This window comes from Pararge aegeria, chromosome 4 (genome assembly GCF_905163445.1).
Source record: "Pararge aegeria chromosome 4, ilParAegt1.1, whole genome shotgun sequence".
Lineage (NCBI taxonomy): Eukaryota > Metazoa > Arthropoda > Insecta > Lepidoptera > Nymphalidae > Pararge > Pararge aegeria.
This window is the reverse complement of record NC_053183.1, coordinates 10,957,462-10,970,367: the sequence shown is the minus strand read 5'-3', so window position 1 is coordinate 10,970,367 and position 12,906 is coordinate 10,957,462. Positions and strand designations below refer to the sequence as shown.

Genomic DNA, 12,906 nt, shown 5'->3' with positions numbered 1-12,906 from the left:
TGAGCAGTGCCCTGTTATCATACCTACAACTGTCCTTAGTTTAGACCGATTTAGTTGCAGTAATTTTGTTGTTAATCGTGGGTTGAGTTCTGGTACGGCCTCCTTCGTGTGTTTGCACTCTTTTGTTTTGGACCATAGCATCAAATGTGATGATTAACTCTGTTTGTGGAGCCATGTTTTGTATTCACTGAAGGGTATGGGTATAATGGGTTCTGGTCCTAGCTGGACCAGAACCCATTTAACCCTTAGTGATGTTGCCAGCCGCGCTAATTCGTCGGCTGCGTCGTTTCCTCTGTTTCCGTTGTGACCTCGTACCCATTTTAGGGTCATTTTGTTGGATTTTGATAGTGTTTGAAGGGCCTTGTGGCAGTCAAATCATGACTTGTGACATTCATCATGCATGCAATACACTTGCAAAATGAGAACGCATCCTTACTTTTAGTTATAATACACCTGTTATCGTGCTAGAATACGAGTAGGTAATAATTTAATTTGAATATCTCGCAATCACGTAGGTGTTGACTTTGAAGTGCGTGCAATTATCTGAAATAAATCTACTTATACATTATGATATTACAATTGTTATTAAATATGTATTATAGTAATACACATTGGGTAGGTACATGTATATATTATTATATTCTAATGCTCGACTTCACTTTCGGGTGGCCGAGTTCGCACTTCTACCTTTTGTAAGTTATGTGCGTTTTAAGTAATTAAAATATCACTTGCTTCAACGGTGAAGGAAAACATCTTGAGGAATCCTGCATGCCGGAGAGTTATCGATAATGTTCTCAAATGTGTGTGGAATCCACCAATCCGCACTGGGCCAGTGTGGTGGACATTGTGGGCGGAGACCCGTGCCCTGTTGTGGGCCGGTAATGGGTTAATATGATGATGATAATTACTATGTATTGTGATGATGAGTTCAGCTCGCACTGATGCGTCCGAATCATAAGTAAGTATAAAGGTGCCTATAACAGATAGCCATATCATCCCTACAAATATTATAAATATCAATGTAAGTTTGTTTGTTACGCTTTCATGCAAAAACTATTCAACCAATCCTCATGAAACTTTGTACACATATTCTTGGAAGTGTTAGAAGTAATATAGGATACTTTTTATCCCGACATTAAGCTCGGTTCCTCTGGGAGAGGGGATGAGTGTTTGACGATTTTACACCATAACACCATAAATAATTTTTGTACTATAGAGGTGTGTTTAATTTTGCTCAAACTGTGGCTGGAGATGGAGGACAGAATTCCTCAGCGGACAGCATCAAACCCCTCATTTTAGGCTTAGCGATACTAAATACTTTAAATGTTTTTAGAAATGCCACATCATAAAACAAAATTAAACGCAGACGAAGTCGCGTGCAACAGCTAGTAGTAAATAAACGTCTAAGCCACCGATTGGAGTAGCGTGATGTGTCAGAGCTCTATTCGCCCCTACTCGAGAGATCTGTGCCCAGCATTGCAAATAAATAGGCTGAGGTCTGTGGAAAAAGTTGATAATGTGAGCATAGCAAGCCGTTACCGGCCCACGACAGAGCACGTCTCTTTGCACGATGAGAAGGATTTAGACGGCAGTCCATCACGCTGGCCTACTACAGATTGGTTTTTGCATAGTAACATAACTTACCGTACACAAACGCGCATTCATTCACATACGAAACTCAAAAACTCACTACTGAGATATTAATTATTATTTATATACATATAACCACAAAGCCTATGACTTATTGTAACTGTCCAGTTGAAAGTTACAGTGGAGTGGAGAGCAATGATAACTATCATACGAGTTTAAACTCTCGTTTAGGGCCTCTAGTGGAGTAATTAAAGAAGACAGTTAGAGTAAGTGAAGTGTATATTAAAAAGTCATAAGTAAAACAAATTAGTTGTAACTGTATAAATAAACCGAATTATCAAAACACTCCACTGATAATATAACGGATAACTTATATTGCATCTTTAGGTACACAACAAGGCGGTTTAGGTTCCAGGTGTGGGCATGAGAAGGAAACATCTTCTGTCTTCCTCGCGCACGGTCCCGTGGCCTCGGCTGGTGGGTGCACGCAGACGTCCACGGGAGGAGCTGGCTCTCGAGTATAATCTGCTATGCGTGTTGCTGCCGGTGAAATTTCCTGAACTTCGCGTCGTAGTTTCTTCACCTTTTCGTAGGCGTCTGGTGATAACCGCATATAGTCTGGTACCTTTGTATATAGAAGATTAAGTGGTGAGTATTGGAGCGTTCGTTTAGGAGCTTCGATGCCACAGACAGATATACACTATAAACTAATAACACCTCTTGTTTGCCAGGCGTTAATAAAAAAAAATGCTTTTCATCGAAAATTGAGCCATTGAGCATGCTTCTTTAAAAAACTTTAAACTCCCATATTCATCATAATTTGAAACCCACGGGTTACTTTAGCCAGCAGCGGTTCTTAGATAAATGTTATGTCCTTTGTCTATCTCAAGGATGTAAGCTACATGTGTGCCCATAGAGATTGGTTAAACCGTTGGGCCGAATCAATGTTACGTATGTTATAAACAAACAGACAAACTTTTGCATTCATATATTATAATGGATTTTATACGAAACCATTACATATATACGAATATGCGCAAGTGACCCCAAACAAATATTAGGTACCTCATAGTCGACAGTGGCAGTCATTATACATGCATAAAAGCGCTGCGTATCCATAAATATACCTCGTGCTAAAGGATTTTTCAATTTCATGAGAATTTTCTGCTTATTACCTACCTACCTTGTCATCGAATGAATGGCCCTGTGCTTACTGACTGTAGGAATACCTAAAAGTCTGCAATATTATTTGTGGGAGAGCACTTTATGTTTTCTCATTAAACATCATAAACAGGCGTTAAATTTATTTATTAATTGCTATAAGCCGGGGCGTTTAAATAAACCTTGTCACAATGTACGTACCTACCTAGCTACTACCTGTCAAACTCTCAAATCATCTTACTCCAAGATAAGACTTCTAGTGTAGATTTAATCCTCGGATAAATTTAAATTAATATTTTAATATAAGTACGCTATCATACGATCTATACCTATCTATCTGCGAGTTTATATTTTTATTGAAACGCTCGTCTTTGAAACTTCCTCTATGATTGAAAAACTGTTGCATTATTGTTTTGAGTGATTAATAATATTCTTATTATGATAAGCCACGATATCTTTATTAACTTTTTTTATTTTACGGGCTGGAGAAAACAGATGGATACGTATGCTCGTTATGCACATGATCCGCCCCCGCCGAACGTTGCCTGATATCCTCTAAGATATAAATTTTAAGGTAAGATAATAACAATATAAAAGTATATATATAATCGATGCTCTAGAGATGACGTGCTGGAGACGCCTTTTAAAGATCCCTTGGACTGCATTCCAGACAGATACGGTGAAATCGCTGACCCAGACAACTGTGGTGGCACCAACCGCCAAAAACTGGAGAAGACTCGCGCGGGAAGCCGTGCAATCCAATGATGCCTAACGCCATGAAATTCATCTCAGCAGCCACGACCACCCTGCCAAGTGTGCACGAGTAAGAAGAAATATAAGATATCAAAATCACCTTTTTGCAATCGGCGCCATACGTGCCCAAATATCCTGGTAAATTGGGTTTCTCTTGTAACTCATCTTCCGTCACGTTCTGGAGCTGCTTGCCGGGTACTATTTCGTAAGCGCATTCGTCACGAGCTCGCCTACCAGCCCTCTCCTCTGCGCCCTGGACAAACGGAATAAATCTATGATTATTATCGTCCGCAGCATATTAACGGCCTACAGCTGGGCACAGGGCTCCTCGCTCATAGGAGAGGCTGTTTGAGAGCCACCAAGCTGTTTAAATGTGGGTCGGTGGGCTTTAATGACTATTATCACATTTCGCAAGTTAGTGATAACTAGCTAGGCTTGATGTGCTCTCTAGAAGACGGCGGTTGATACCATCAAGACTTAGGGGACGAACCCATTGCCTCGTTATATGCTAACCCCTATACTAGACCATCGGGTCAGAGGAATATAAGATTTAAACTAAAATCACTTCAGTGTAGGAAAGAAGACTGGACTTAAGAGAAGAAAGAGAATGCTATGGAAATTGCTTTGTAACTTTGCTATCATTTTTAGACTATTTCTGTTTGATTTTATTTTATAAACTTACTAAGTACCACCAGTACCTACCTAATTGTTTTCATTACTACTAAACATATAAGTGGAATAAAGCGTTATTAGTAACCCAAGACATGATTTCGCGTAGAGCGTAATATAATTCGTTCTGATCAGTGGACCTACTGAAACTAATAAATAAATAAATAATTAGTTAAAACGACTCATTATTTCTAGAGGTGCCTACTTTAGTAAAAAAAATTAGTAAAACTACATCGATCGACTTCCGGAGTCCGTGAACTGTGAGAACGATTGCAAAAAAAGCCACAAAACCGTGTACCTACGTGGAGTGGAAAAGTAAGCAATTAAGTCTCAAGTCTTATATTTTATGATCCACTTGCTACGCCCCGGGATTTCAATCGTGTTTATTAAAAAAAAACTACTTAATTCAGTACACAGAGTAAAATGGATGCAATCGAATTGCTGGCTGTTGCTAATAAGAACTTAAGAGTATATTTTATATTTGCGAATAATTAATTAGAAAAATATGGATCTTCCCCAATCCATAAACATAAAAGTTTAGCCTGAACGCAAGGTACGGTATGGCATTGCGTACAGTTGTTTTTTTTTTTCTTACTTGTCTTAAAATGTTTCCGATAATTTTCATTGTAAATACCTAAAGTGTGTTTAGAAGATAGGCATAAAACAATTGTGTTAATAGGTACATTTTTGTCAGTATTCGCAAAGGGCTTACAAGACACTGCGTCTCCAATATGTGTTCAGCGTACTGCTGTGCTGTTCTGTGGTGCTTCATCTTTTGCCAAGGAACAACAGCATTCTGCGCATGATTGCGGTAAGCTAGATAGTCCTCTGCTATGGAAACTCGTGCAGAGGACGCAATCCCTTTTAGCTTTAAGATACTAACGTAGGTAGTTTTCAATTTATACTTTTTAATCCAATTAAAGGATCTTTGTTGTCTGTTAAATAAAAAATATAATAATAAAATTGTCGAGGTGGACAGGTGGCCTACCTGTTGCTGGACGACTAGAGTTAAATATAAATAAAATGGCTGTAGCCAATTTGGCATTAAAGTTGCATTGTTCTTACTAGAACTTATTTTATTATTTAAATAACAACAGTTCGTATCACTTTGTTGGTTTTTCCGCTCATATTATCATTATGTTTATCAAACTTCGTTTAGGGAAAGTAGTATAAAAGCACTACGTTATTTATCAGTCCTTTTGAGGAGAACCTGATAAAAATTGAATTTCATACATTATTTGAAATTTAAACAATAACTAACACAAAAATAGATTTTCTTAGTAATTTTCTGGAGAGCTTCAAGAATTAATGTAGGTTCTGATGTGTTTTATTGTTTTTTACTGATCATAGGCATACCGACATGAATTTAAAATGAAATGTAAAACTTTGTTCACTTAAAAAGGGAAGACCAGTGAGTAAAATGGGTTCTTTTTTTATTTATTTTTATTGGTAATAGACCGCTTTATCACAATCTCACCTGTAAAGATGGATGGAAAGTGCAGATCTGGCCTAATATTGTCCGCGCTTAGATGTTTATTCACTCTTGTTTTAAAGATAGGACCGGTTCTTAAACTAGTCGGGCAATCTCTAACCGTTGTTCAGCCGTCAATTACACATCTTAAATGAATTTTATTCATGACAGTTTTATTTCTAAAATAAGGTAAGGTATATTTTAGAAATAAACCTACAATGCGTTCAATAAATTACACTCACCGCATCCTTGTATCGTTGGCAGAAGTCATCGTCCTCGACGTAATGAGGTTGATGGCCAGGCGGGTAGGATGCTGGCATGCTTGTCTCGCGGCGCTCCTCAACCTTCGGCCCACTGAAGCAGACGACCTTCTGGTGATCGTCTTGCGCGGTACTTGACTTCAGTATGCCTTTCAGTGGCACCACATTGTCGCATGTTGGATTGCTGTTCACAAATATGGTTTATACGGGTGGTTATATTTAAAATTGGTTTTTAAATTAGTTTTGAATTATGAATTTTTTTAATAGTAAATTTTAAAAATTCTATATTCAAAACTCATTTATTTCAAAAAGGCGCCTATAGAGTAATCTGTAGGCGCTATTGAAACGTAAAGTCTGTCTGCTTGTAGTGACTCTGCCAACAAATATATACCTAAATATATCGAGCCATTACCGCCAGCCAATCAAGAAATTTCAATTGAAAATAGGTATTTAAAAAAAATTTAAAACCCTAGAATTTGCATTTTGTCGCTTACACGAAGCCGGCAGTCGACTAGTACAGAGTAAGTCGATATATCGGGCCTATGTCGCCGAATTAGCGTTACCGACAAATAAAGTGTAGCAGAAAGTTTATTTTCAAGTTGAAAGAAATCTGTTTCTTGTAAATTTTTTGATTTGCAGGATAAGTACCTACCTACCTACGCTAATTCGGCGGTAAAGGCTCGATATTATATTAACATACCTCAATCTAGCAATGCGTAAGGATTCATCGTAGGAGATGCGGTCAGTGGTGGCAGGCGGAGATGAAGGTCGCGGCGGAGCGGCGCTCCCCTCCACCACATCGAGGGCAGCAAGGCATCGCTCCATAGCATTCGGCTCAGCCACCGCTGCTTGACCAATCTTAGCCAGCTGAGCTCTTGTTTCAGCTGCTTGCTCTTCGCGGAATTCTTCCTGTTTACATTGTACATTGTGTGAAGGAGTACTTAAATCATAGTTTTTTTTTTTTTTATTTGAACATGCAACCTTCGTCGGAGTTACGTTAATGTATATACATCGTCAATACCCTTTAACACTCCACTGCTGCACTAAAAGCCTTTCCCAATAGCGGGATAGCTTACTGATGAATATTTTTATTAATTATAAAAATATTCATCAGTCCTCTTAGTACCCATAACACAAGCTACGCTTACTTTAGGACTAGATGGTGATGTGTGTAGTGTTAGTAGTAGCACAGAGAACGCTGCTGCCCGTTTTTCGTTATATTCTCTTAGTCGTCTCGTACGACACCTGCGGTTCGAGGAGGGGTGGTGACAGGTGTATTCTGAATTCCCCCCACCCCCCCACTCCCACACGGCATAAACCATTTTCTACACTCCGAAATTGTTCCCGTTTACATTGTAAAGGAGAAAGTACCTCTACCTATCGTAATCAACCTTTTTAAATTCCTTTTGTTTAATGTTTTCCAAGATATTTTAAAATAATATGGTATCTTTAATAGAAATCAAATTGATATTTTACCTGTAATTCATCTTTCAAATTGCCCTCCCGCATATGATAGTTCCGGACATTATCAATGACCTCCTGAGGGAATTTATCCGGATTCGCAGTCATGTAACGGTACACAAATAAATCACAACCAACAATCTTGAATCGGTGCTTGAATACTGGGACTATTCCTCCTGGTAAACAAAAAATCATTTTTTGATTAGGGACAAAATTATTTTCAGCTTGACTACGCTATACGAATAAATCGCTTCCAACGAACTTGAATCATTGCTTAAATACCAGAACCTTCATTCACAAGAAAAATTCACTTGACAAGAAAAATTTCATTTTCACAATATTTAACATAATATGAATAAATTAATGAATATACTAACTACAAAAAAAGTATAACAAAAAAACGTACCTATACAATTTGGCGGCTTTATCACTTCATAGCGATTTCTTCCAGGCAACCAATGGCAAAGAAAACCATTAAAAAAAAAAATAGGTAGGTGGTGCATGTATACATAAAAAGTATACACGTAAAAATATTTCATTACTTAAATAAATATATATACAACAATACTTGTAACTAAATATAAATAAATAAATATGTAACTACCTATATAATATAAAAAAATATATTTACTTATAAATAATATAACAAAATAAATATGAAACAAAGTAAATAATTATCCTCAAACATAAAAATAAAAAATGAAAAAAGAGAAGAACAGTGAACTTTCAAGGGTCATCAGACGGTTGAGACAAAAATTATCTTTCAACAAGTTTTTTAAAGATTTAGATAGATTTTTGCCTCTCTTATGGCCAAAGGCGAGGCATTCCAAAGCTTAATCCTCCTGGTGGAAATAAAGCATTTAGTGATTACAGAATTCTAAATTTTACTGCGACCCAATACAGGGCACGAGTTGCCACTACGAATCAGAAGGGTTTTACCGAATTCAACCACGCTGGCCCAGCTCTGCTAGCATGGCCAGGAGACAATTGTCTCCCCGGGGAAAGGATAACATTTTATTTTCTCCCACAGCTTTATCAACGCTAAGAGCACTGGCGCACAAGTGGAAATAATATCCAATATACTAATATATTATATAATACAATATAATATAATATAATATACATGTAATAATAAACGGGGGTAAACTTCTCCTATTCCTAGTTCCCGTGCGTTAGCAGGTGGACAGGTTTATATCCCTTGTCAGAGGATATAATCGGGGGATATAATTTTTGTCTCCTGCCTCTAGCCTTGCTGTGCGGATTGGTAGACTTAATACACCTTAAAAACATTATAGAGACCTTCTCTGATACGCAGGTTTCTTCAAGATCTTTTCCTTCACCGTAAAACTATTGATATTAAATTTCTTATATCGACAAAGCTCCTAAAAACTTGCCAGGGATCGAATTCGGTGGTAGGGCTTTGGAGGTAGGTACCTACTTCCAAAAGTCGAAATTCTCACCCACTAGGTTAAAACCTCTTTTAAGTATACTTTTATTTTAGAACTCGCATAAACTCGTATGACCTCCACTCTTAAAGGAAAGATGGATAGCTGATTTACAGAGTTAATATAATATAAAAGTTGCACTGTATAATATTCACTCTTGTTTTCATAAGAAGTTCGAAATTTCAGTAGCTTACGAGTATGCTTTTAAACTTTTCGTTCGCTGTTATAACCAACAGAATATTTATACGCTAATTAATATACCCGCTAATATTCAAAATTCAAAATTCATTTATTTCAAGTAGGCCTAATATAAGCACTTTTGAAACGTCAAGTCTGTCTGTTTGTAGTGATTCTACCACCGGTTCGGAAGGCAGATTCTACCGAGAAGAAGCCGGCAAGAAACTCAGGAGTTGCTCTTTTCCAACATCAACAATTTACATTTAGCATTTTAACATTCATTTTTCTATCTTGTGAGAGCTGAAAGCGGAGCCGGAAGGTTCCAAGCAACCTATATATAACCTATAGTATTAGCTGGTTAACCAGTAACTAAACTAACTTTGTGAAAATATGATTAGGTAGTTTATATTTTTTAATTAACGCTTAGGCCGCGATTGCCAGAGAGTCGCAGGTTCAAACGGCTCGCACAGTTACTTTTCAAACAAGTTGCCTATTATTTTGCCTAGTATTTTGATTGGTAAGTTTATCATCGACGTACGGTTTCAATAAGATACTCCGTAACGTCATAGTATTTATTTTCATGGTTAAAAATTTACGGGCTAAGCAGATTACACTACTAAGTACCAGGAGTTTTGTCGATTTGTTTAAACCACCATTGAACTGCGAGACACCAAAAGAGTCGGCACCGCCACGTAGTGAAATACGGACAAAACTTTTCTAATACGCATCGCTAAGGTCTGGATCGCCCTTCCAGCTTCAGTGTCCCCCGATACCTATAATCTGGGTACCATTGGATAGACGCAGCGTTACTTTGCGGAAATCCATGACATATTATGAACATTAAGCTTCATTTGCTATAGTCCGCGAAAAGCAGGAAAATCTGTACGGTGTAATTTATAATTCCTTCAATCTTTATACTCTTATAACAGATCTTCGGCAATGTACCCTCTACGCACGTTTCGTTCCGAAACCAGAGCATCCTTAAGTTTGTGTTGACTTTACATTGAATAATTGTTAAGTGAAAAATTAGCTTCATGTGTCGCCTTTTATACCTTAAGAAACCCCCCTCATGCTTTTCGCGGACTATAGCATATTGAGCTTATTTTTCATAATCTGGGTACCTTCAAATCACGAGTGAATAGGCATCTCTTAGGCAAGCGCGCTCCATATCAGGCCGCATCTGTTATTGCGGTCTATAGATATAGATTAAAAAAAAATACCATCAGGTGTGAAAGCAGTCAAGCTCTAGTATATTAAAAAAAAGAAAAAACTTACCGATATAAAATCTGTCAGGTGTATAATACGTTGGAAAGTTTGGATCCGACTCAGGTGTCTGCAAACGCATCGATTTGAGGAATTTCCCCTCTCGTATGCCTGAATTACGGCGCGGTATCTCGCCGATCTTAATTGTCCCATCTGCGAGGCTGTAGGCTAGTACAAATTGACGCCCTTTGTCTTCCGGATGAATCCAATCCAATTCGCATAGGTAACGTAGGTACTGCACAGAAAATGATGATATTATTTTACGATATTGTGGTAAATGCATTTAAAAAAGGAACTTTGTAACGTTGCATCGTTGTAAACTCTTATTTTTGATGGAATAAAGGTTTATTCTCGCATTACGATGATAGTTGTGCCATGGATTGCGATCCATCATGTCATCATTAGGTAGTCATGTCGTGACCACAGCCCATGTAGCTAGGTCGGTTGCCATATTATTATCGTGGTATGTAGGTACTGATTTAATATTTAAAAAAAAAAATCTAAAATAATTCTTTATTTTTCCGTCATTACTTTAAGACTTGTCAACTTAGTTTTAGAGACTTGTGTGCTACAAAATTTGCACTCCTGTGATTTGGAAAATAACTTACTTAGTTAAATCAGAGTATAAATGAGCCTATTATTAGCATCCTCTTAATATTCCATCGCGGGGGGGTATGACTTGTCTCACGTAGGAAGGAATACTCCGGAATGGAGCTTATATCCTCTACGCTAACCTGATGCGGGTCGGTGGGATTACTTGGAAGTGTTAATGTTAATAACCGGGACTAATAGCTTAATATTAAAACTAGAGAAAAAATATATAACGGAAAATAAGAATACATTTCTAAGTAGAGCAAGTTGTAACCTACAATTTGGTGGGCTTATCACGGTGATATATTCCATCCAACCAAATGCCGTAACCAAAGCATATTCCTGACGAGATAGATATAGATATATGATTCGATATATTATCCTCTTTATATTATTAGTAGGTAGGTATAGATATAGTATCTATACTAATTTTATAAAGAAGAAGATTTGTTTGTTCGATTATTTGCAATCGATAAACTGTGAAACTCCTAAACCGTTTTTAATTATTCTTCCGTTATTAGAAAGCACTTGGAGGCACATATTTTATTTTAGTAATCGTGACAAAATTTCAGACAAAAATAACATCTAGTATTTGCAAAGCGGTGATAGCCCAATGGGTAGGACTTCGACTTCATTTTCAGGAAATCAGCAGTCACCTCTATCTTTTCTAAGTTCAGTGCTATTTAAGCAATTCAAATATCACTTGCTTGAACAGAGAAGAAAAATTTTAGGTGGTTAAAAAAATTGTGAGGAAACGTGTATGCACGAGAGTTCTCCATAATGTTCTCAAAGGTGTGTGGAGGCCACCGCACTGGGCCAGCGTGGTAGACTCCGGCCTCAACCCCACCTCACTGTGGAAGGTGATCCGCGCACCCCTGTAGTGTGCCGGCATGATGATTTGTAAAGTAAGCTAGAAGGAAATCCGCTAACTTGCTTAATCCGAGTGCGCTGACAAAACTGGTCATACTATTTATTTATTTATTTATTATTTATGTACCATAAATTGTGATTGTGAACATAAGATACATGAAGTGTACAAAGGAAAGCTTATCTCTATAAGAGATCTCTTCCAGCTACCCCAGGATGTGAGTAAGAAGGTTTAATTGTGGTATAGGTCAAATAAAGGTACAATATATTTCATAACTACTAAGTATATTTAATATATCTAAATAATAACAAAATTCTACATACTAATACAATAACATTCGAATATACTATATATATACAAAATACATAAAAATAATATAATAAATATTTATATAATATAAATATAAATATATATCTATAATAAGTAAACAGTGATAAATATACTATGACAACGATAGATAATGCTCCTTTACATTGTGTTTAAAAGAGTGCACCGATCGGCAGTGTCTAATATGTTCTGGTAGTAAGTTCCAAAGGTGTGTAGCGTGGACGGAGAAAGATTTCTGGAAGAAAATAGTATTATATGAAGGGACATCAAGAGGATTTTTTGACACGCAAGACCGCAAGGGTCTCGTAGGCGGAAGACATAGCTTTATACGCTCACACAAATATCCAGGAGAAGAAGAATTATATAGGATGTTGTAAAGGACAGTTAAAATATGCACATTCCGGCGAAAACGAATTGGCAGCCACTTTAATTGACGACGAAAATCAGAAACGTGATCGAATTTGCGCAATCCGAAGATAAAGCGAATGCACAAATTCTAAAGTCTTTCAAGTTTGTCAAGTAGCTCTTCAGTGGCATCCAAATAGCAGACGTCGGAATACTATATACCAACAGCAAGAATATTGTTCTTTAGGCCATAAATTTCTTAAATATTTTTTGTTAAAAAAGCCTTCTATTATATAAAAATTCGAATTGTCTGGCCCAACCCGTAATCAAACCGTAGTTAAACCAACGAGGCACTGTATAATATAATTAATTAGACATGATTGCACTAACTTAGCTAAGTCCATGTAACCGGAAATGAAATGAATTAGTTTGTTGAGTTTAGTATAATTATTTGGTTATTTGTTCTGAATTATACCTACTCACCAATTTTATGGTGGAAAATTAAAGGCAAGGCAAAACGGCGGC

At 37.1% G+C, this 12,906-nt stretch overlaps 1 protein-coding gene across 1 annotated transcript in view; it reads right to left on the bottom strand.

The window, feature by feature from the left end:
- Nucleotides 1-1,932: 1,932 nt before the first annotated feature.
- The window catches only part of LOC120623480 (EF-hand domain-containing protein 1-like), an 83,321-nt gene continuing 72,347 nt past the window's right edge, over nt 1,933-12,906 (bottom strand). The window contains exons 11-16 of the mRNA XM_039889517.1: nt 10,263-10,485; nt 7,381-7,541; nt 6,605-6,813; nt 5,887-6,088; nt 3,605-3,757; nt 1,933-2,215 (exon numbers count right to left, since the gene is read on the bottom strand). Coding sequence (XP_039745451.1) covers nt 1,961-2,215; nt 3,605-3,757; nt 5,887-6,088; nt 6,605-6,813; nt 7,381-7,541; nt 10,263-10,485 — 1,203 coding nt within the window. The 3' untranslated portion in view covers nt 1,933-1,960. The remainder of the gene's footprint in view (nt 2,216-3,604; nt 3,758-5,886; nt 6,089-6,604; nt 6,814-7,380; nt 7,542-10,262; nt 10,486-12,906) is intronic.